The 24,869-nt window shown below is 39.3% G+C and overlaps 1 protein-coding gene across 2 annotated transcripts in view; it reads right to left on the reverse strand.

The window, feature by feature from the left end:
* Positions 1–24,869, reverse strand: part of ARMH4 (armadillo like helical domain containing 4) — a 144,267-nt gene that overhangs the window by 109,028 nt on the left and 10,370 nt on the right. For both annotated transcript variants that reach the window (XM_004370897.3, XM_023726227.1), the window contains exons 2-3: positions 22,166–22,417; positions 19,812–20,024 (exon numbers count right to left, since the gene is read on the reverse strand). In XM_004370897.3, coding sequence (XP_004370954.1) covers positions 19,812–20,024; positions 22,166–22,417 — 465 coding nt within the window. The remainder of the gene's footprint in view (positions 1–19,811; positions 20,025–22,165; positions 22,418–24,869) is intronic.

Raw genomic sequence — 24,869 nt, forward strand, 5'->3', positions numbered from 1 at the left:
TGTGGGACATAAAGTGATACTCATGAGGAGTGTGCCTCTTAGCTCAAGTAGCTACAAGAGACTAAATGGGCAGCTTCTGTCTGGAGGTAAGATGGGAAGTCAGAGAGGGACAGGAGCTGGTTGAATGGACGTGGGGAATCGGGTGGAAAGAAGGAGTCTGATGTCACAGTAGGGGAGAGCAATTAGCGTCACATAACAATGTATGTATAAATTTTGTATGGGAAAAAATTTTTTAAATGTATTTAAAAAAATGTACTACTTTAGTCTTCTGAATAACATAAACAAGTACAAAACAAGCTCGTTTAATAATCTACAAATAGTGTGAGTGTAATGTGGTGGCATCAGACCTCATCTAACTTCAGGAGGAGGACAGAATATCACTGTCAGCCCAAGGCTGATCCGTATGAGATGAAGGTCAGACATACCTTCATTCTCCAATCTTTTGACTAATTCTGACACCAGCTATCCCTCCTATGGCACTATTTCTCTGCTGGGTTGCACAATTCGTTGCAATGGCCAGACAGAACTCACAGACCATACTCACGATTACAGTGCTTATTAGGGAAGTAACAGGTTGCAATTCAAGATCAGGATCAACTTGGAAGTAACAGGAACAACTCAGGAGACAGGATATAGTTCGTCAATCAGGACATCTTCCAGCCTCTCAGCTCCTTTTCCATCATGCCCACAGGCAGGCAGGCCTCACTCTTGGCTATGCCTGCTGCCAGCCCTCGCTCTCAGCTCTGCCCTGCTCGGGCAAGTGGTACAGCTCATTAGTTCCTCCGATAAGTGCCCGGAGCAACCCCTACTCTGCCAGGAAGCCTCCTGCCCAAAGGTACTCAGCTCTCTTGCTCTGTGGGTCAGCAGCAGCATGAAATAGTTGCGGCACATCTGCCAGTCCCATGCCACTGCCCCCTCAGTGTTACAACTCTCCAGTGCTACATACAGCTCTGTAGGAGGTTCTCAGCACAGGGACCCTGGGTCCTAAGGATGCACTCCACTCCCAGCTCTTCTTCTTCATGGTAGTGAGGCCTCCCCCAACCTCTGTGGGATCACCCCTTATAAACACAGCAGGATGGCAAAACTGACCAATTACCTATGCAGGCCACAGGCACCTTACTATTAGCCCAAGTTTAGACTCCTGATTGCAACACTGGTACCATTATTGGTCCTAGAGCACCTTTTCCTCTCTTATCTCATTTAATATTACCCAAACCAAACCCAAACCTGATTCCAACTCATAGCAACTCTATTGGACAGAGTAGACTGCCCCACAGGGTTTCCAAGGCTGTAATCTTTACAGGAGCAGATTGCCACATCTTTCTCCCATAGAGCAGCTGGTGGGTTCAAACCACTGATCTTTCAGTTAGCAGCCAAGCACTTAACCACTTCACCACCAGGGCTCCTTCATTTAATATTACTTTCTTTAATTTAGAGGATTCTGCTGATAACGTCATCTCCTATATCTGATTAGCAAGCTAAAAAGACCAGTCTACGAAACTACCCTTCCATTTACTTGTCATTACATAATCTTTTTTGAGCCTTGACCTTATATCTTTGGTGTGTTCTCCATTATCTTCTATAAATCCTGCCCCAAATTAAATTGAGTTATCCTAATAGACAGAGCCTTAGAGTAATAATCATAAGTTCTAGAGTCTAACTCCTGTTCATTAACCAACTCACTTTTGATTCAGATGTCAGCTTCTCTTGTGTTTCCTTCTGGAAAATGAGACTACAGCAATACTACTCTACTTCTCAAGGGTGCTATAAAGAGAAACATAAAAGCTACATTAATAATGTATCCATAAATTCTGAGCCATCTGGAATAAAACCTTTCTCTTCAGCAACTTAGTAGTCATAAAGGAATATTTGCTTTAAGCAAATATATACAAAACTTGTACATGAAAATTCATATGCATTCAAAAGAAAAATTACAGGTTGATTACTGATTTTGTAAAAATATATGCAAAAGTGGATTTCCCCTTCATGAGTTTGTTGTATCATACCTGTGTTCATTTAGCTCCTTGAAAGCAGAGATGCTGTCTTACTTATATTTGTGCCCCACGTCCAGGATCAAGTATTGTACCTTGCATAAAATAAGCACTCAATATATGTTGACTGAACAGAAATAAACTGAACATCACGTAATTCATTACCTTGCTCTTCAAATTAAGTAGTAATGCCTTTATAGGTCTCCACTATAATTTTTAAGGAGCTCAGGTGGTGCAATGTTTAAGTGCTCGGCTGCTAGCCAAAAGTTTGGCAGTTTGAACCCACTTAGTGGCTCTGCTGGAGAAAGATCTGGTGATCTGCTCCCGTAAAGATTACAGCCTAGAAAACCCTATGGGGCAGTTAGACTCTGTCAGATGAGGTCACTATGAGTCAGAATAGACTTGACGGCACCTAAGAACAATATAATATTTATTAATCTATGTTATGTGTATGTTTCAAATGAGTATGATATCAGCTCTTTAAGAAAAACCCAACTAAATGTTTATGCTACACTGAAGGAGAGAAGTGTGCAAATTAACCCTCAGAATGTTTTCGAGAAGTATCTCCCTCCTCTGTCCTTCCTCACTTCCCTCCCCTCCCTCCTACTCTGGCTTCCCAAGGTAAGTTTAAAGAATCACTTAAGTTTACTGAGTTCCCCTTACCTGAATGAATCTAGATGTTGCTATGGATTCCAATGAGAAAAAATGAAATAATGTACAACCTCTCAATAAGACCCAAGAAATCTAAGTTAATTCCTACTAAATCTCTAACAAAGCGTGATTGGGAACCACTGCTTTATTTACATAAAAGTGCTTAATTCCAGGCCTAAAATAAGCACTAGATTTAAAACAATGACAACTAGCAAGGCAAGTAGGAAGCAGATCAATTAAACCAGATGATGGTCTTAAAACCATGTACTCAATCGCTGATTTTCATTACCCAGCACCTGATACATACTGGTGGTGGACCCGAGGCAGAAAGATCTGACCCTGACCTGTCCTTCAGAAGGTTGTATAGAATCAATCAGCTAAGGGGTCACAAATGGATGGTCAAGGTTCAGAAAGACGGATTCATTAGGGATATTCACATATTAAAAATAAAATTTGTTGTTTTTGTTGTCAGGTGCCAGCGAGTCGGTTCCGACTCACAGTGACCCTGTAAGACAGAGTAGAACTGCTCCATGAGGTTTCCAAGGGGTGGCTGGTGGATTCAAACTGCCGACCTTTTGGTTAGCGGCTGTAGCTCTTAACCACTATGCCACCAGGGCTCCATAAATAAAATAGGATAGATAAATGCTTCAGTAGGTTCCTAACATTTAAAAAAAATCAAAAGATTCCATATAACAATTAGAATTTTCAGCTAATCTTGGAAAAATTCTGAGATCTGGCATCAATAAGCTCACATCCTCCCTAGCAGCAATTTGAACAGAATCTGTCTGGATCAGAGAGGGAGTATAGGCTTTCCAACATAACACATTCACCACACCTTACTATCTAACAAAACTTCCTCTTGACTTACTGACATTATCTTCCTGGTCCCTGACCCATGGATAAATGGAGAGGATATGAATATTCAATTATAACAATTAATACAAAGTAGTATATGCATGATAAATGATAAATGATGTATAATTTTAAGGATATGAGGTGGTCGATCATTAAAATAGCTCATATTTATTATGAATTTATCCCATGTCAAAAAGTATGCCAAGAACATTATATGCAAGATCTCATTTTATCCTCACAATAAACCAAGAGATAGGAAAATTACTTCCCTGCTTTACAGATGGGAAAACTGAAGACTAAAGACAAAAATAATTTGGTTAAGATTGCAGTGCTTATTCGTGATGGAGCCAGGTTGTTCATGTGAGACCAGAACCAGAGCTACTTTCCACTATCTCACACAGTTCACCAATGTGAGCTTCATAGAAGAGAATGTGTTTGAAATGAATTGTTTCTTCTTCCTGTTCCCTTTTAATTTTAACTTCATAAAACCAAAAACCAAATCAGTTGCTGTCGAGTCTATTCCAACTCATGGCAACCCTATATGTTGCAGAGTAAAATTATACTCCATAGGTTTTTCAAAACTGTGACCTTTTGGAAGCAGATCTCCAGGCTTTTCTTCTCAAGTGCCTCTGGGAAGGTCTGATCTGCCAGCCTTTTCATTAGTAGTCAAGCACTTAACCATTTGTATCACTCAGGGACTCCATAGCCCTGTTTACGGAGTAGTGGAACTCTATTATTTACTATAGAATGTGACAGAATGCCCCTATTATCATTCAGGTGTATCCCTTGTATAGTGAGAACAGTGTTAATTGCCTAGAAGAAATCAAGCAACTCCTTTAACAGGAGAGGGATTTCCCCTGAAGGGTGGGATGTACATGGTGTAGATCATGATAGTGGTCTGGCTATCAATGGCCTAACGATAGAAGGTACATCCTTCAACCCGAAAACCTGGACAAACAGCATGTGTACATGGAGCTGGTGGGGGCGGTGTCCGTTACTTGGTGGTGGGCCCTAGAGGACATTTACATGTTGGTCTTGTTTCTTCCATGCAGCGGAATAGAAAATAAGTTACCCTCTGTATAGGAAACAAGCCAAGAGCTGAGACAAGCCAGAAAGCCTGACAGACAAGGTGCCTGTAAAACTGTCTCGGTGCTTTGGGGACAGAGTATAAAAATCACCTCAGATGGAGCATGGACTGGGTCAGGGCCTGGGAGCCCTGGGCACTCATTTGCCAAGGTAAGCACTGACAGAAATTTGTACTTTGTGAGCCTAATCCTTTTTATGTTCCTTTTATTTTCTTGGTTTATTTACTTTGTGTTCCTTAGGTTTGAGCTAATTATTTTTAAAATTTCTACTAACCTTAAGTTGAAACAAGTGAAGGAGGTTTTGTCTATCCTTGAGCCAGAGTTTTAACAGGAAACAGGGTTCCCCCAGAGCGCAAAGGATGCAGACACTTCGGGAAAATCCAGAGATAGCAGTGTCAGGGCCCCTGCCCACCTGGAGAATTGTGTCCTTTTGCTAAAACCTTGGTAATTCTTTTTACCGTTTTTATAGAAGAAAAAATTTCCATAGAATATATTTATTCTGGAAACATCAATCAACGTAGAAAGAGGTACAACGGCTAAGAAGCAAAGACACTAGTAAATCTAGGCAGAATCTATGTAAATCTTTCAGAACAAATTTTATGTTTGCAAATGTGATAATTTTTTAAAATTTGTAAGGTCACTCAAATTGATGCATTACATTTCTCTTCTAATCATTTCCTTTGGCGATATGTATGCATTTTAATGTTGTAAGATAGCCTGATGCCAAAGCAACTTCATGGTTATGAATAGCCTGATAAAGTGCAGTTGATAATATCCTTACACTATTTTATACATTTTTAAGGTTTGTAATCGTAATTGTACTCTAATGCAATAAAATCTTCATGCTTACACTGCCAAAAGGATATATATATATCTCCTCATATTTAAAAATTATTTCTTGAAAAAGCATGCCTTAATTTTCTGCAAACGTCTAAAATACCTTTGAAATCTCCACAACCTATTGTGCAGTTCCAAGCTACTTGTTTATTTCAACAACTGCACAAAAACCACCACACATGGAAAACTGCTTGAACCAGTCCTCACAAGGATTCTCAAACCTAGAGTATAAGCCTAGATGAATCATTCTGAACGAATCCTTTAGCCTGGGATTCTGAACATCCCCCTCCACAGAGACAGGGTGCAATTTCCTGTAAATCAGGTATTTGTTAGCATGAGGCTAAGCACTTGGTTGCCTCGTCTACGTTGAAAAGTAGTCTCTCCTGTTATTAAAAACAATTCTTAAGAAATAATTTATATAACCAATAAATTAAATTAGAAAAACTTGCTTGATTATACGTGTCTATAATTTATTGACAGTGTGGTGTGTGTGTGGTATCTATTCCCCCACTCTTCAGAATTTTTTCCATATTTTTTAATTTATCAACACTTTTTAAAAACAAATATCAATAGAACAATGAGTATACATATGTACACAAATCTATACTCACAAACACCTCCTCCGCCTCACCATACAACACACAGGACATACACAGGCACACATATCAAGTCCCTGTTTCTCAAAGCTGAAGCTAAGCAATCTCTAACTCTCAGAGTCCTTTTTCTGTAATTCCTTGTGATATTTTTTGCCTTCTGCCTTGCATTGCTGTTTTTATGCATCTGTCTTATCTCTCTTCCTAAAATTTATGCTCCCGAAAGAACAAGATCCATCTCCAATTCTTTGTATTATCTGAATCACCAAACAAATACTTGTTAAATGCACACAAAAATGAATGGTTAATACAACTGCTGGAAAAAAAAATTGCTCATCCTTTCCTAACATATCTGGCAGTAAGTATTAGATGTTTCATGTATTCATACTAACAGTGGTATAAAAATTTTAAATTTTATTAAATTCCCATTGTTTTTGACAGAATAGGCAACTGGGAAAAAATTAGGATTTAAGGTATCACTAAAATCAAAGACATAACTCTTTTCTACTCTTTTCCCACACCAGCTGCCCTCAAGTCAATTCTGACTCAAGATGACCCCACGTGTGCAGAGTAGAACTGCTTCGTAGGGTTTTCGAGGCTGTGACCTTTTGGAAGCAGATCACCAGGGCTTTCTCCCAGGTGCCCCTGGGCAGGCTCAAACCACCCATCTTTCAGTTAGTAGTCTAGCATTTAACTGTTTGAGCCACCCAGGGATTACATGATTTCCTCACTTGTATGTAAATTAAACAGCTCTCCCACTGAGGCAAAATTAAATCAGAATTCAAAGAATTTCCAAAAATAAAAGCGAAAACTTGTGCTCATTCTCAACAAAATTAGAGTGAATATCCTTAACCTTATACTGCAGTATCCCAGTAGCAGTGGATGGTTCAAGTATATCACACCCTACTTAATCTTTAACATCACATACTGCATTGCAGCACCAAAGATAAATCACATAAACTCCATTTTATAAGTATGAGCTCGAGATGAGATTTTTGAATACTCTTTTTCATTCATCCCTCTCCAGCTGCCTTCTGAACTGAAAAGTCTCAGAATTACAAAAATAATAAGAAAAATGCTTTCTAAAAAGGAATGTTTATTGGGAATGTTAAAAAACAAAAAACTATTTTGTGAATTAAAGTACAGGTGAATAGCAGCCATTTCTCCCATAAAAATTACATGAGCTGTTAAGGATTCTCAGTGAACCTATTAAAGAAAAATATTTCTCAGACTTTTCTCTAATGCCACTTAATCAATACATTTCCCAATTTGTTTCTGATTGACCAATAAAAGAAAGAGACAAAGCGTTTTGAATTCAGCATCAACTAGGACACCACCACACTGCCAAAAATATCATTCGACTACCTGAACGAAGGCATACTTTTCAAACATGACCTGTTCTTGAAATTCCTGTTATCAGCAGAGAGAATCCCTAGGACAGTGACAGAACTCAGAACCCCAGACAAGAAAGAGAGATAACACCAGTTATCTGGTGTTACCAGCAGAGGAAATTAAGAGGCACTGCAGATATATATTGGAAGTGGTCTCTGAGGACTGCAGAAAACATTCATGAAATCAAATATATGTATATACACACACACACACACACACACACACACACACACACACACACATACACAAAGGCAGGAAAACTGATGTCATTGAAATAGATTAAACAACAAGCGACAGAATAATGACAGTTTTCTACCCTATGTGTGCTTCCTGGCCTGGCAAAAGATGTCAAAAATGCAAGCTTTTCAAACCTAAACATAAAGACAGTCAAACTGGTATTCGAAAAGCAAGGAAAGAACTGTTAGAAAAGAAAAACTCAAGTCAAATGACGTATTTGGTCTTATTTTTAGCAGATCAACATAGTATTACAAAGTTAACCATGACTCCTCTGTTGGATACCAAGATTTTAAAATATCTTTACATGTTAAAAAAGGTAATTCTCCAGCAAGCCAATTGCTATGAGTTCATTCCATGAAGTCTGTAATAAATGGGCCTTTTGAAACAGAGGAGGAAATGGAAATTGTCTAGGGTAATGGCACGGTATTATACAGTCCCAACACTCAGTCTATTAGACCTACGGAAAGATTATTAATTGGACCAGTCAGATCAAAAACCCCAGTTCTTCAGACCAGGGATACTGACATTTCTTCTCTTGCAGAAAAGCACCATAAACTAACCCAGAGTCGTCCCAGGAGAGCTCAAGCAAAATCACAATGTTCTTGTGATGACTTTCTGGTCAGCACCACGAGGAGCACAAGTGGTTTCCCATTTCCACTAGCTGGAAGGCATTGATATTGACTTTCAAGCATTAGCGGAGGCAGTGTTGGGGGATCGGAAGGGAAGATTACCAAAACTTTAATCACAAGAGCTAAGAATCTCTGTTTTTGTACTCCTATCTCTCACATGTTCTTAGAAACCTAGTACCTGGCACAAAATAGACCCACAATGGATTTTTCTAAATATTTAATTGTTAAAGCAATAACCATTTACACTACAGAATTACTGCTATAATTTTACAGCACAGATGAATTTCCATATTCTGTGGGAGTATAGAAAAGACTAAAATAAGTTTGATATATTTGGAGTAAACAGATATCCTCAGTTGGATTTCTAATATACACAAAGTAGAACTTCTTTTAAGTAAGAAACATTGAAAGTTCTAGTCTATTTTATATTAATATTAAAATATTTTAAAGACATTTAACCCAAATAAAAAATTCATTTTAAGTATGTATTCAATTTTAAGTTGGTATTTTGAAACTGAGACATTTTCAACAAAAGAAGGAAATCAACCTATACCAAGATCATGTACAAAAATAATATATATATTTCTATTTATAATTTGCCACTATGCTATTCTGAATAAAAAATTAGAACATTTTTGTCATGTTTGTACCCAAGATGCTTAATACAGCCCAAGTAGAGTTATGTCTAAAATAAGTATGGTGAAACCTGTGAAAGCCAGAACTTGCGTAAGGCAGAAACCTGTCAGAGAAGGAAAATGTACTTTCCACTAATAGAAAGGATAGAAAAGGGGTAAGGCTGCACCCTGTTAAAGGCAGAAAACTTGTGAGACTTGGAAAAACAACACAGTATAATGCATTTTTTATCATCTTCGAATCATTTATTAAAAAAAAAAAAAAGTCCAAAGTGCATTAAATGGGGAAAAGACAGTCTTTTTAACAAATTATGCCAGCAAAACTGGATGTCCATCTGTAAAAAAATGAAACAGGGCCCATACCTCACACCATACATAAAAACTAATTCAAAATGGATCAAAGACCTAAATATAAAACCAAAAATTATAAAGATCATAGGAGAAAAAAAGGGTCAAAGCTAGAGGCCCTAATACACTGAATAAATGGCATACAAACCATAACTAACAATACACAAACCCCAGAAGATAAGCTAGATAAGCGGGATCTTCTGAAAATTAAACACTTACACTCATCAAAAGACTTTACCAAAGGAGTAAAAAGAAAACCTACAGACTGGGAAAAAAATTTTGGCTATGCCAAACTCGACAAAGCTCTAATCTCTAAAATCTATAGGAAAATCTAACACCTCTACAACAAAAAGACAATTCAATTAAAAAATGGGCAAAGGATATGAACAGACACTTCACCAAAGAAGACATTCAAGCAGCTAACAGACACATAAGAAAATGCTCGAAATCACTAGCCATTAGAGAAATGCAAATCAAAACCACAATGAGATACTATCTCACCCCTAACATTACTGGCACGAATCAAAAAAACAGAAAATAACAAATGTTGGAGAGGCTGCAGGGAGACTGGAACTCTTATGCACTGCTGGTCGGAATGTAAAATGGTACAACCATTTTGGAAACTGATGTGGTGCTTCCTTAGAAGCTAGAAATAGAAATACCATATGATCCAGCAATCCCACTCCCAGGAATATATCCTACAGAAATAAGAGCTGTCACACAAATAGACATATGCACACCCATGTTCATTGCAGCATTGTTCACAATAGCAAAAAGATGGAAACAACCTAGATACCCATCAACAGATGAATGGATAAACAAACTATGGTACATACACACAATGGAATACTACGCAACAATAAAGAGCAATGATGAATCTGCCAAGCAACATGGATGAATCTGGAGGGCATTATGCTGAGTGAAATAAGTCAATCACAAAAGGACAAATATTATATGGGACCACTATTATAAAAACTTATGAAAAGGTTTACACACAAAAAGAAACAATCTTTGATGGTTACTAGGGAGGGGAGGAGGGAAAAACACTAACTGGACAATAGATAAGTGGTAACTTTGGTGAAGGGTAAGACAGTACACAACACTGGGGAAGTCAGTACAATTTGGCCAATGCAAGGTCAGGGAAGCTTCATAGACACATCCAAACTCCGAGGGACTGAATTACTGTGCTGAGGGCTAGGAACCATGGTCTCAGGGGACTTCTAGCTCACGTGGCATAACATAGTTTATAAAGAAAATGCTCTACATCCTACTTTGGTGAGTGGTATCTGGGGCTTTAAAAGCTTGTGAACAGCCATCTAAGATACTCCACTGGTCCCACCCCATCTGGAGCAAGAGAGAATGAAGAAAACCAAAGACACAAAGGAAAGATTAGTCCAAAGGAGTCCAGTACACCTAGACAGTGCCCAACTACCACCACAGATTGCTCTGACAAGGATCACAGTAGAGGGTCCTGGACAGAGCTGGAGAAAAATGTAGAACAAGATTCTAACTCACACACACAAAACTAAGACCAGACTTACTGGTCTGACAGAGACTGGAGAAACCCCGAGAATATGGCCCCCAGATTCCCTTTTAGCTCAGCAGTGAAGTCACTCCTGAGGTTCACCCTTCAGCCAAAGATGAGACAGGCTCATAAAACAAAATAAGACTGAACGGGCACACCAGCCCAGGGGCAAGGACGAGAAGGCAGAAGGGGACAAGAAACTGGTAATGGGGAACACAAGGTCGAGAACGGGAGAGTGTTGACATGTCGTGGGGTTGGCAACCAATGTCACAAAACAATATGTGTACTAACTGATTACTGAGAAGCTACTCTGTTGTGTAAACCTTCATCTAAAACACAATTAAAAAAGAATTTAAAAAATTTAAAGATTAAAAAAAATGCATATGTTTTAGACCATCAATTGCATTTCTAAGAAGTTATTCTAGAGTAGGGGTCAGCAAACTATGGCCCAGCCAGATCCTGCCTACCATCTGTTTTTGTTGAGAAAGTTTTACTGGAACACAGCCATACTCACTTATTTACATATTAAATGTGTCTGCTTCCACACTATAACAGCAGAGTTGAATAGCTGTGACAGAGACCAACAATAAGCGATTGGTAAATAAATTATGGTGCTTTCTTAAAAATAATATTGTAGAAACTATGTTTTGATGTAAAAAAAATGTTAAAAATATATTGTATCTTTTTTTATACTCATGAAGAGTGTGCTTCTTAGCTCAAGTAGATACATGAGACTAAATGGGCAGCTTCTGTCAGAAGTGAGATGAAAAGGCAGAGAGGGTCAGGAACTGGTTGAATGGACATGGGAAATCAGGATGGAAAGGAGGAGTGTGCTGTCACAGTATGGAGACAGCAGTTAGGGTCACATAACAATGTATGTATAAATTTTTGTTTGAGAGACTAACTTGAATTGCAAACTTTCACTTAAACTACAACAATAAAAGCATATATCTATTGTATCATTTTAAAAAGCAACATACAAAACAAGTATAATTCCATCTTTGTAAATAATATATAAATTATACAAACACACACCACATATATATATAGATAGAGAAGTTTTATAATGTTAAGAACGCTTTTTCTTCATGGAGGAATTGTGATTTTTATTTACTTCTAGCTTAGTTTTACATTCCAATTTTTCTATAATGAGCATGTGTTAGTTGTATAATTAAAAACAAAATAATACAATTTATTTTAATAATAAAAAAATCAAACATACAAGTAAAATGCATGAAGCACTGTGACAGATAAACTATTGTCCCTTCAAAAATCAAAATGCATTTCTGCTGACGAGGTAAAAGACTTGGTGAAATGCACACAGGGTAATATAGCACTTATAGAATCAGGCTTTCTAATCCACATCACTCATGTGGGCTTTCCACAGACAGAGCATATCTACCTTCAGAGCCAGCTGGTAAACACCTATAAAGGGTGTTACTGTTGTGTGCCTCGGATTCCCACTCAATGTGACCGTATAGGACACAGTAGAACAGCCCCGCAGTTTTCCTAGGCTAAAATCTTTACAGAAGCAGATTGCCAGGTCGTTTCTCCCAAGGAGCAGCTGGTAGGTTCCAACTTCCGACCTTCAGGCTAGCAGTCAAGTGCTTAACCATTGCGCCACCAGGGCTCCTTCCTATAAAGGAACACCCCCATTATGGATTGAATTGTGTCCCCAAAAAAGATATGTTGAAGTCTTAACCCCCTGATACCTGTGAATGTGACCCTTGTTTGGAAATAGAGTCTTTGAAGATGTTGTCAGTTAAATTAACATGAAGTCATGCTAGAGTCACGTACCCAAACCCATTGCCGTCGAGGAGATTCCTACTCATAGCAACCCTACAGGACAGAGTAGAACTGCCCCATAGAATCTCTGTGGAGTAGCTGGTGGATTCAAACTGCTGACCTTTTGGTTAGCAGCCAAGCTCTTAACTGCTATGCCACAAGGGCTCCTCATGCTAGAGTAGGTGAATCCTAATCATGTGAAAACCAAATCCACAGAGTTGATTCTGACTCATGGCAACCCCATGTATATCAGAGCAGAACTGTGCTCCATACGGTTTTCAATGGCTGATCTTTTTGGAAGTAGGTCACCAAGCCTTTCTTATGAGGCACCTCTGGGTGGTTAACAGCTGAGCGAGTTAACCATTTGCACCAACCAGCGACTCCTAATCCAATATGAGTGGTGTCCTTATATAAAGAGAAGAGACACAGACACAGAGGGAAGACAGCCACGTGAAGATGGAAACAAGAGATTGGAGTGATGCATCTACAAGCCAAGGAATGTCAAGAATTGCCAGAAACACCAGAAGATAGGAAGAGACATGGAAAGATCTTCACCTAGAGTCTTCAGAGAGATCATGGCCCTGACAAATACATTAATTTTGGACTTCTAGCCTCCAGAACTGTGAGAGAATAAATTTCTGTTGTTTTAAGTCACCCAGTTTGGGGTACTTTGCTACAGCAGCCCTACAAAACTTTAACATCTCTTTCATTACATCATAGAGACGGAAAGGAAGAAAGGAAGAGGGGAAAAGGCAGGGTGCCAAGTAGGTATCATTTTTAGGCTAATTTGGGCTGTTAATTATCCTTTGAAAGAAAAGTAGGGTGGTGGGCTCAGAAATTTCCACAAAGGTTCTCTCTCTTCTTGGGTGTCTGGTGCCTTATAAGGGCATGTCTCTTTCCCATATCTCAATAAGAAAAATTTCTCTCTCTGGGGAAACGCTCCTGTCCATTAGAGGGAAGGAGGATATCAAAGTAATGGATTTTCATAAGATAATTAAGTAAGCACACACCTTAAACTAAAGAATCTTAGTCATTTGTCAATGCATCACAGAGATTAAAATTTGAAAGGCAGTGCAGTGCAAATGGATTGCTTTTATATGGCCTTTCTTGCCATGGTCTTGTAACTTCTGCCAAAAGACTTGGGGGACCCATGCAAACCAGGTGCTTGTGGCCCACCAAGGGGATTGGATAGTTTGCTAGTAAGACAAATAAGGTGTGTGCCACCCTTGTGGGGGTGGGACCATGCAAATAAGGTAATATGGAACCCTAACAAGGGGATTGGTCAGCTTTGCCATCCTGCTGGGCTTAAAATGAGCCATCCCAGAAGTTGAAAGGAGGGGACCTCACTACCACCAAGAAGAGATGGGAGTGGAGCATGTCCTTTGGACCCAGGGTCCCTACACCGAGAACCTCATGGAACCAGGAGACAGAGAGAGAAAGCTGTAACACCGGAGATGGCACAAGATGGCAAGAAGTGGTGGTAGAGAAACAGCGGCAGCAGAACCCGGAGACCAGCATAAGATGGTGCATTGAGCTTCCCGGCCCATGCAGCAAGGTGGTTACAGTTAGTATGCTGACCCAGAGACTGAGGGAGCTGAGAGCCTTCGGGCAAGAGGCTTCCTGGAAGAGTGGGGCACCTCCAAGCAGTTGTTGGTGGAGCTAGGCTGGCCAACCCATAGAGCAAGAGAGCTGTGTGCTTTCACAAGTGGGGTGCCCCCAGGCACTTATTGGCAGAGCTAAGGAATTTTGTAACACTTGCCCAAGAAGGGAAGAGGCCAGGCTGAGGGGCTGAGGGGCTGAAAGGTCCAGAGGCCAAAGGCCAGAGAAAGGCTTGGCTGTGGGCACAGCTGAAAAAGGCTGTCCTGACTCATTCCTGATTCTGAATTGTAACCTGTTACTTCCCTAGTAAATCCCAAAATTGTGAGTATGGCTTGTGAGTTCTCTGTGGCCATTGCAACGAATTATCAAACCTAGCAGAGAAGTAGAGAGTGCCATGGGAAGGATGGCTGGTGTCAGAAATTGGTAAAAAGATTGCAGAGAGGAGATATGTCTGACCTGCACCTCACAGGAATCAGCCTTGGGCTGTTGATCTTAGTTCTTCTTCCCCTTATGAAATTAGAGGACGTCAGATGCCCCTCCCTCCCCCATGCCATTTTTACAGGCAGATAACTCAACATAGGAATAAATCCACTGTTCCAGTTAAGAAAAAATTATCTCTTCGGGTATAATCCTATGGTAGAATTAAAATGCTTCACCCAGCAAAGCTGCATGCTGCAGTTGTATTCCTGGGCAAGGGGGGAAAATATGCATTGAAAATTCTTGCCTGCATGGTTTCTGCTGAGTAGTCCGAGCTTATTCTTATTGACTCTCCTTTGTAGATGACTTTTTGTTTATCCCTAGCTGCTCTTAAAATTCCCTCTTTATCTTTGGTTTTGGCAAGTTTGATTATAATATGTCTTGGTGACCTTCTTTTGGGATCTACCTTATGTGGGGTTTGATAAGCATCTTGGATAGATATCTTGTCATCTTTCACGATATCAGGGAAGTTTTCTGCCAACAAATCTTCAACAATTCTCTCTGTATTTTCCGTTATCCACCCCGTTCTAGTACTCCAATCACTCATAGGTTATTCCTCTTGATAAAGTCCCACATAATTCTTAGGGTTTCTTCATTTTTTTAAATCCTTTTATCTGATTTTTCCTCAAATAAGTTGGTGTCAAGTGCTTTATCTTCATTCTCACTAATTCTGACTTCCATTGCCTCAATTCTGCTCCTATAACTTTCTATGGAGTTGTCTAATTCTGACATTTTATTGTTAATCTTCTGGATTTCTGATTGCTGTCTCTCTATGGATTCTTGCAGCCTGTTAAATTTGTCATTATGCTCTTCTCTACTCTTTTTAATTTCCTCTATTGCATATTCTGCATCTTGCTTAATTTCCTTCCTAATTTCTTGAAGAGTTTTGTATATTAATCTTTTGTATTCTGCCTCTAGTAATTCCAAGAAATTGTCCTCCTCTGGAAAATTTCTAGATTCTTTATTTTGGGAGCTTGCTGAAGCCATCATGGATTGCCTCTTTACGTGATTTGATATTGACTGTTGTCTCTGAGCCATCAATAAGTTATTATATTTATTTATTTTATGTTTGCTTACTGTGTGCTAGCTTCTTGTTTTGTTTTGATATGCCCAAATAGGCTGCTCGTATGAGCTAGTTTGATTATTGGCACCTTTGAAGCTCTAATGTCCTGTCACCAGGTGGTTAGATCTGTTACTAGGTATGTGAGCTCAGGAGTCCACCCATTCCTCCTGTATGGATTCAGCTCAGGTGCCCAGGTAGATAGCCACCAAGTGTGTGGTGTAGGCTCTCACTTACAGTCCTAGACAGGCATGGGTGATTGGTGTAGACACAGGCATCTGGCTGCAGCAGGGGGACACACTTTGAGCAAGGCAGGGGACTGATGGCCACCCCCGAGTGTCCAGGAGGAAGGCACATTCCTGTTCCCTACAGCGTGTAGGTGGATGGGTTTTGCAGCCAGACTATGAGCACCTAATGCTGTTGGCTGTAAGGATTGGGGGGCACCTCTTATTCATGGGCCCCTATCACAGGTGGCTATGTGGCATGGGTGGGGCCACCAGTTCTCAGGCCCCTGATGTGGGTAGGTGAAGACCCTGCTTAATGCGTGGAGCAGTGTCAAATGTCAAGAACCTGCCACTTCACAGCTGAAACAGTTGAAGTTAGAGTTCCGCTATAGACCCTGTTGTACTGCATAATGAGGGCCTACACTGTTGAGATGGGCCCACACAAGTCTATGCAGGGGGAAAGGCACTCAAACTCCATGGATCCCTTATGCCTGTGCCTAGGTTAAGGAGCTGTGCTACCCTGGGTTCCTGGCTTAGGGGAGCCAGCAGTTTATTTTTTCCCATTTGTTAATTTGTTCACTCTCCAAGGCAGGGAGAATGGCTCCAGACATGTGATGGATCCTACTTCCAGCCCAGGGGACTCGGCAATTCCTGAAGCCAGTCCGGGACCCAGTGCAGAGCAGGGAGCGGGGAGGTAAATGCAAGAGAGGTTTTTCCCTAAGGGAGGTGTTTTTGATCTGTATGGTAAGCCATACGCAAGTACTTAACTTTTGCCGATGAGGGCTGTTTCTCACTGGTTCTGTGTGGCTGTGTAGACTCTCTGGTGCTGAGTCTCTCCCGGTGCGGAAAACATACCTCCCGAACACCGCCGCTTGCCTGCCTCACCACTCACCCCCAGGCTGATCAGGCCTGAAGGGCTCAGGCTCTTGCCGGGTCAGGTCTAGCAACTCCTGGCTGCTTCCGAACCATCTCTCCCTCCCCTTGCCGCTCAGTCTGGTTCCTCAGCTCTGCCTTTGATGTTCAGGGCTCCCAGACTGCCATATATAATCAAATCACTTGTTTTTTCGGGTCTTTGTTGTAAGAGGTCCACAGGAAGCGTCTGACTACTCCTCCATCTTGGCCCTGCCTCCAAAATATGCATTGAAAATTGAGGCCCTCAATACATTCAAAAATCTAGTAGGTCTATCAATTTAAATAAGGGTAGTTCCTTCAGCTCTGAGAGGATTATATACACCAGCATAAAACTAACTGTGGCATTATTAAACTCATTGCCATCGAATCGATTCTGACTCATAGCAAACCTATAGAACAAAGCAGACTGCCACATCTTTCTCCCGTGGAGCAGCTGGTAGGTTTGAACTGCTGACCTTTCGGTTAGCAGCCGAGCACTTTAACCACTGCACCATCAGGGTTCCTTTGTGACATCATTAACAATACTAATTAAACATAGAATGTGCTCTCTGGTCTCTTTTTTTAAGATAAACAGTGTACTAATTCAAAATCTTAAGTCCAATAACCTAGGAGAAAGAATATATTTTTTAACCAAAACTGTATTTCAAAAGACTTGACAAAGATCATAGTTCAGATCAAAAACTGACAAAATATATTCTCAAAAAGAAGTTGAAATTGAATTATGTAGAAGACCTAAAACTCTGGGACATCTTAGGTGAGTCAGGAAAATTCTAACATATTTCATTACAACTGCCATCATCTACTAAATTTATAAAATCATTATAATTTCACAAGCATGGATTTTTCACAAATATTTTTTTTTCTTTGACTTAATGAGTCCTGCCGGGTAAAGCTGTCATCTCTAACTCAGGTTCATTTGGGGAAACTTGCTTTTTCCAGACGGTATCAAGACGATCAGACAGCTAACATGAGACACTAAACTCAAAGTCATGCGGTCTTTATCTTAACGTGGAGTGCAAGAGCTGTTCGCCTCTGAGTCTGCTTTTGATCCGTTCTTTAAACTGGTATTCTACTATGGGATTCTTCACCAAACTCGTTGCCATCCAGTCATTCTGACAATGTGTGACAAGGTAGAACTGCTCCATAGGGTTTTCTTGGCTGTAATCTTTATGGAAGCCTTTCTTCTGTAGCGCCACTAAGTGGGTTCTGACTGTCAACCTTTCGGTTAGTAGTCAAGCACAAACTGTTTGCACCATCCAGGGACCTTGGAATTCACCACACTACTCCTAAAATGTCATGCTGCACTGTCAGAAAACTACCAGTGTTATCCTGAAAGTCTGAAATGAGGTCTGTTGCAAACCTAGCTGAACCACCTTCCCTGCCATAGAGTAGAAGAAACAGAAAGTAATAGCACATCCTATATCTTTGCTACGTCAAACACATGGCTAGCTTAGCACCCAAAAGATTACCTGTCTTTCAAATTAGCTTAAGAAACTGTACTAGTAACCTCAGGACATTTTGCACCTTTAGCCAGGAGCTGTTCGCTTGCCAAAATGCTGACTGATTCAATGAACTTGGAGTGATGTATCTATCCAGTCTTCTTGTTTGTTGATGTGCATCTGTGCCCCAAGGATCTTTTTCATCCTCAGAGTCAACAGCTCAGAAAGTACAATTTGGCATGAATTTATCAGTCGAAATAGGTAAGGAGACTGACTATATCCTAACATTCTAACCCAGAGATGGTAGGGAGGAAGAATAATCCAGCATTAGCAACCAGAGCAGTGTTATTAAAATATTACACCCATTAACACTTCAAATCAAGAAAAATCTGGTGGAGAAACTCAACTTTTTCATTTAAACTAGTATTCTCAACCCAGCCTACATACTGAAATCATTTAAGGCACTCATTAAAACTGCTGATGGCCATTATGGTTCCACAACACGATGAATGTAATATCACTGAATTGTAGACATAAAAAATGTTGAATTGGCAAATGTCATGTTATATACATTTTTACCACAATAAAAAAAATTATTTAAAAAAAATAAAGTTGCTGCCCAAAACCCACTCCATGCCAATCACATCAGAATCTCTGGGATAGGGTCCCATGCACCGAGAATTTTTAAAAGACTCCCCAAGGTGATTCTAACATGCAACTATAATTGAAAACCACTGATTTAGACCAGGAGTTGGAAAACTTTTTCTGTAAAGTAAACATTTTAAGCTTTGTGGGCCCTTCAGTCTCTGTCACAACTACTCAACTCTGCAGTAGCAGCAAAAAAGTAGCCACAGTCAATACATAAACAAGTGTGGCTGTGTTCCAATATAACATTATTTATGAACACTAAAATTTGAATTTCATGTAACTTCTATATATCACAAAATATTACTCTTATTTTGATTTTTTTTCCAATCATTTAAAAATATAAAAGCCATTCTTAGCTTGTAGGTCATACAAGAACAGATGGCAGGCCGGATTTGGCCAGACCATATTTTACCAACCCCTCATCTAAAATAGATTGAACACAATTTTCTTAGTATTTTCTCAAAAATATCTGCTCAGTGTTATGGACTGAACTGTGTCCCCCAGAAAGTCATGTTGAAGTCCTAAACCCCTATACCTGTAAATACCGCCCTGTTTGGAAATAGGGATTCTCTTTTGTTATGTTAATGAGGTCATACCGGGTAGGTAGATCCTAAAGCTAATCCCTTCTGAGTGATGTCTTATAAAAAGAGCAGAATAGACACAGACACATAAGGCAGATTCATCTACAAGCCCAGGAACACTAAGGATTGACAGTAACTACTAGAAACTGAAAGAAACAAAGAAAGACCTTTCCCCAGAGCCAACGCCCTGAATTCTGACTTCTAGTCTCCTGAACTGTGAGACCATTTATGGTATTCTTGTTACAGCAGCACTAGCAAACATTCAGTGACTCAACCGGTCCTAGAAAAGATCCCCTTCAAAACACGGATACCTTCAGATTCAAGTTGGTCCAGGCCGTATGTGGCAGCTGTATAAACACGACTAATGGATGGAACAACAGTTCTTCTCTCAGAGGATGCCTCAGAAGCAGGAAGCACTAGGGAAATGCTGGCCGCCTCCTCCATTATTCCAGGGGGGGTCACTGGAGAGCCCAAAACCAACGTGAACAACTCCTCACTTGGTCCTGTGACGGTGTCCATTAGTTCTGCCAAGAAAAACAGACATGATTTGACCCACAAGATGATCACTATGGGAAATGCAAACTGTGCTTTCACTTTTTAAGCAAGAAATGATTCATGAAACCCATATCTTATATACAGTAAGTTTGGCACCTAGACCAGCTCCCCTTCCACATATTGCATTAATCCAGCTATCTAAGTCAAATACCTTCTCTTCCAAAAAAATATATTGTCTCAAATCAGAATTTTTTAAAAAAATCTCTATCTCCTATTCATTCTAGTCACAATAATATGGATGTTCCAAGATTTTACATAATTTATTATATTTTTGTTAAAGCAGCAAATTTAAGAAAAATTCATTAAAATATATGCTGAAGACCATTTTCGAAAACCAAGTGTCTTTCTCAAAATCAACATAAATACTGAGAGCTAGATTTCCGTCTGAAATGTGTTCAATTTCAAAGCAGCCCAATTTAGCTCCAAGTTATCCCCAAGTCTACAGACTCTTAAACAGTTGTAGTTTGCAAATCTGGTTGATCATCAGAATTTTGTGAGGTAATTTTTAAAATATAGATTCTCATACTTTCCACACACCCCAACTTGCTAAATCAGAATCTCTTTGGCAGTGAAACCTAAGAAACTAATTTTTAAAAGCTCCCAGGATATGGATCCACAGGGTCTCTCATACCTTGCTGGTGGGAGTATAAATTGGTGCAACCACTTTGAGAAATAGTTGAGCATTACTTCCTAAAGTCAAACATTAGCAATTCTACTCCTAGGTATACAGATACCCAAGAGAAACTCCTGCATACATACAATGAAGAGCATGTAAAAGAATATCCATGGCTATAATGTTCACAATAACAAAACCTGGAAATGACTCAAAAGCAAATGAACAGGAGAGTGGCTGAAAACTGGATGAATAAACTGCGATATATTTTCAAAATGGAATATTAAACAGAAGTCAAAATCTTCATCATATATTAAGTAAGAAAATAAATTGCAAAAGGCTATCTATGTTATGATTTCCTTTTTATAAAGTTAAACATAGCTAAAATTTTAAGATGTATACTTTTAAGAATAAATATAGATGCAATAAAACTAAAGGAAAAGAAGTCGAGGAAATGATGAACACAAGATTCAGGATGATGGTTACCAGAAGAGGAAGGGCTGAGAAGGGAAGCGTCATGGAGTTGCATGTAGGTTATTGACAAGTCCCTGGTTTTTGTAAAGGAGAGGGAGGATTGGAAGGTATCTATTACATTGTTAAAAACAATGCATTAAATAATTAAAAGTGGGCCATACTTAATTAGACACAGACATGAGGTCCAGAAATAATAATATAGCCATTCCTCATTATTCTTGGATTCCAGGTTTGCAAATTCACCTACTAGTTAAATTTATTTGTAACTCCAAAATCAGTACTTGTGGCACTTTCCCTATCATTCACAGACATGCGCATGCACGGAGTGGTGAAAAATATGTGTCACCCAATAGCATATGGTCCCAGCTGAGATCAAACAAGGCTGGTTGGGTAGTCACGAATTCAGTGCTCACAGGGACTTTATAGAGCACTACTACTGCAAATAATGAGAATCAACTTACTATATATGCTTTTTTAAATACCCAGGTGATTCTGAAGATCACCCAGAATGAGAGCCTTCCTGCCCTTAAGAAATCAGAGCTTTTGATGGCCTCCTATAACTTTAGGTACAGTATTTCCAATCCTTATAATAGTCTATAAAACAGGTGCTATTTAGTGATGAACAAACCAAGGCTTAGAGAAGTTAAGCAACTTAATTGAGGCCACAATACTAGCATCAGCCAAGCTGGGATTCAAACCCAGGTCCTTGATATTTTCACCTCACCTCTCTGACTCCTAGCAGCCAGAGCTGCAAATTAGGAGAGAGTTTTCAGGTCTATCTGCACAGGACCCAGAGATAAGACATCCAGGAGTTTTTATTTGGGAAGTAACCTCTAGTCTTTTAGGCTATGCCACATAGCTTCAAACAAGAGATATTTCATCTCCCTTTTCCATCCACCATCCAGGTGAAGTGTGTGTGCACACCCCGGCCACTGTTAGGGCCATCTGCCTCATTCTGTTCTTTGTCAGCTCACACAAAAGATCCAACCCCAAAACACTGAGACCAATTTCCTCCTTACATACCTTCCACAGTGGGAGTAACTTCAAAAGACAAAGGTATGGCTGTAGTTGAAACTGCAGTGTCCAGAGGCTCCGATCTTCTTGACAGCTGAGTAACACCAGGAACATCAGGCGTGGGGGAAGGAGACTCTTTCCCTTCCTGGGTCTCACCATTTTCTCTGATAACCTCAAGGGTAGAAACCTGTTCTTGTGTCATCAGTGATAAAGTGGCTTCTGCTTCTTGAATAGCTGTTGTCATCTCTTGAGTAATAATGTCTTGAAAGGGAAGAAACAATATTTTAAAATAGATCAAATTTCTACACCTTAAAAAGTCACTATCTAATTAATAAACTAGGGGAAAAAAGTGCAGATAGCTATTTCAGGGATTGGAAAGGGAAAGAGAGAGCTCAGAAATCAAATGCTAGTAAATCAATGCTTTCACTGTTGTTACTTTCAAAAGTGGTATCCAAAACGAAGTAGGAAGAGTAACAGCTGAGCTACCTTTCAGATGCATTTGAATATCAATATAATCAGTTTGTTAGGAAACAAATGATACACAACTAAGTTATACTCAAAAATTCTCAGAAGCACTTGTATATATTTTAACATTTGCATTTCTAAAGGGGAAAAGGAAGTTACCATTTTAACATAGTAATAATAATAATTACAATAACTAATGTTTACTGAATTTCGATTATGTGCCATACACACACAATGCTAAGTGCGTGTTGTGTATTGTCTTATTTTATCCTCCCATATGGTCTAATGGAGCCCTAGCAGCACAGTGGTTAACAGCTCAGCTGCTAACCAAAAACGTTGGCAGTTCTAAACTTGGAAACCCTATGGGGCAGTTCTACTCTGTGCGATAGAGTTGCAATGAGTTGGAATCAACTTGATGGTCACGAGTTTAGTTTGGTTTTTGGTTTACGCATTAATGGAGATAAGTACTAGTATCATCCCAGAAAAGCCATATATCATAGTGATCAAGAATACAGGCTATCTGGGGCCAATCTATCTGATAAGTACTTGATATGTATTCAATGAAAAAAAAGTTTCCGTAGAGTAGACTCCAACTCATGGTGACCTCATGTGTGTCAGAGTAGAACTGTGCTCCATAGGGTTTTCAACGGCTGTTTTTTCAGAAGTAGATCTCCAGGTCTTTCTTCTGAGGCACCTCTGGGTGGAATTGAAACTCCAACTTTTTGGTTAGCAGCCAAGCAGATTAACTATTTGCACCATCCTGGGACTCCAAGTACTCAATACGTATCAGCTATTGTTATCCTTATTTTACAGAATAACTGAGGTTTAAAGAAGCTAAGAAACCTGCCTGAGTTTACACAGCTAGTACTCTTTCCCGCTGTGCTAACTATGCCTTAGAACAACTTGGAGTGGCCTCTGTAGAAGATTTGCATTTGTTTTTGTTTTTTAATTTTATTTGGTTGTTATTGTTGTTGAAAATACTAACAGCAAAACATTACACCAATTCAACCATTTCTACATGTACAATTCAGTGACACTGATTACATTCTTCAAGCTGTGCAACCATTCTCACCCTTGTTTTCTGAGTTGTTCCTCCTGCATTAACATAAACTCACTGCCCCCTAAGGTTCCTATCTAATCTTTTGAGTTGCTGTTGTCACTTTGATTCCATATAGAAAGTTCTTAACAGAGCATAATGTTCAAGGCAAGCCTTTTTTACTAGGTAAGCTAAACTATTGTTTGGTTTCAAGAAGATTTCAGGGGCTATTTTTGGTTTAAGTTTTAAAGATTATCTCAGGGCAATAGTTTCAGTGGTCATCCAGCCCTGCATTTGTTTTTAGACTAAGAAAGGGGAATAAGTAGACTTGCAGGGCATGACATATCTATCATAGGACCACTTTCTTTACAACATTATAATCTACTCAAATACATTATTGAAGACTATTTGTAAGGACCAAGATTTGCTTCCTTCTTAAGAAAGGGCTACACTAGAAATTCAAATACTGAGTCACTACTAAAACTTTAATTTCTAGGAGACCTTATTTTATCTATTTTAAAATACTAGTTCTAAATACATAGCACATTAGCAAGTCCAGTAAGTTATACAATGAAAAATAACAGCATTCTAGGGATAGCTAGAAAAAGTTGTCTCAAATTTCTCATTAGTGACATCATGATACTTCCTATTATTGATTTTTCCTTGGAAACCAGGTATTTGCTTTAGAAAAGTATTTGTTTGTTTTTCTAGTATAAGCAATCACTTTTCTTGGTAGCCATCCAGTTTGGACTGTATCTTTTTTTTTTTTTTTTGAACTTAACAGATCTTTTACATTTAATGGATTGATGTACCTGATTACAGGACAAACAATGTGAGTTAGCATAAGGTTTTTACATGTGCTTCATATTTGCACCTTGAACTTTTAATTTTTTTTCGTTCTCCAATAAGATTGTAAATCTCTTGAGAACTGCGATTCGTTACCTTTTTTTTTTTATCTCCAGCACCTAGGACAGTGCTCTGTCTGCCACAGGATAATAATATATAGTTTTATTATTTTAAGCAGTATGAGTTCTCTGTGTTGTCCTCATTTTTTAAAACATAATGAACACTTTTGAGAATATGTGACTACTGTTGATAATCTCAATCTTTCATTCTTTTGAACTCTTGGGGACAAAAAAATTAAAGTGAAAGGAATTGCTTGACTGTTCCTCTTTTCACACAGAACATTGAGCAGCTATTTGATTAATCTGG

Source organism: Trichechus manatus, unplaced genomic scaffold (genome assembly GCF_000243295.1).
Source record: "Trichechus manatus latirostris isolate Lorelei unplaced genomic scaffold, TriManLat1.0 scaffold00010, whole genome shotgun sequence".
NCBI classification, from domain to species: domain Eukaryota; kingdom Metazoa; phylum Chordata; class Mammalia; order Sirenia; family Trichechidae; genus Trichechus; species Trichechus manatus.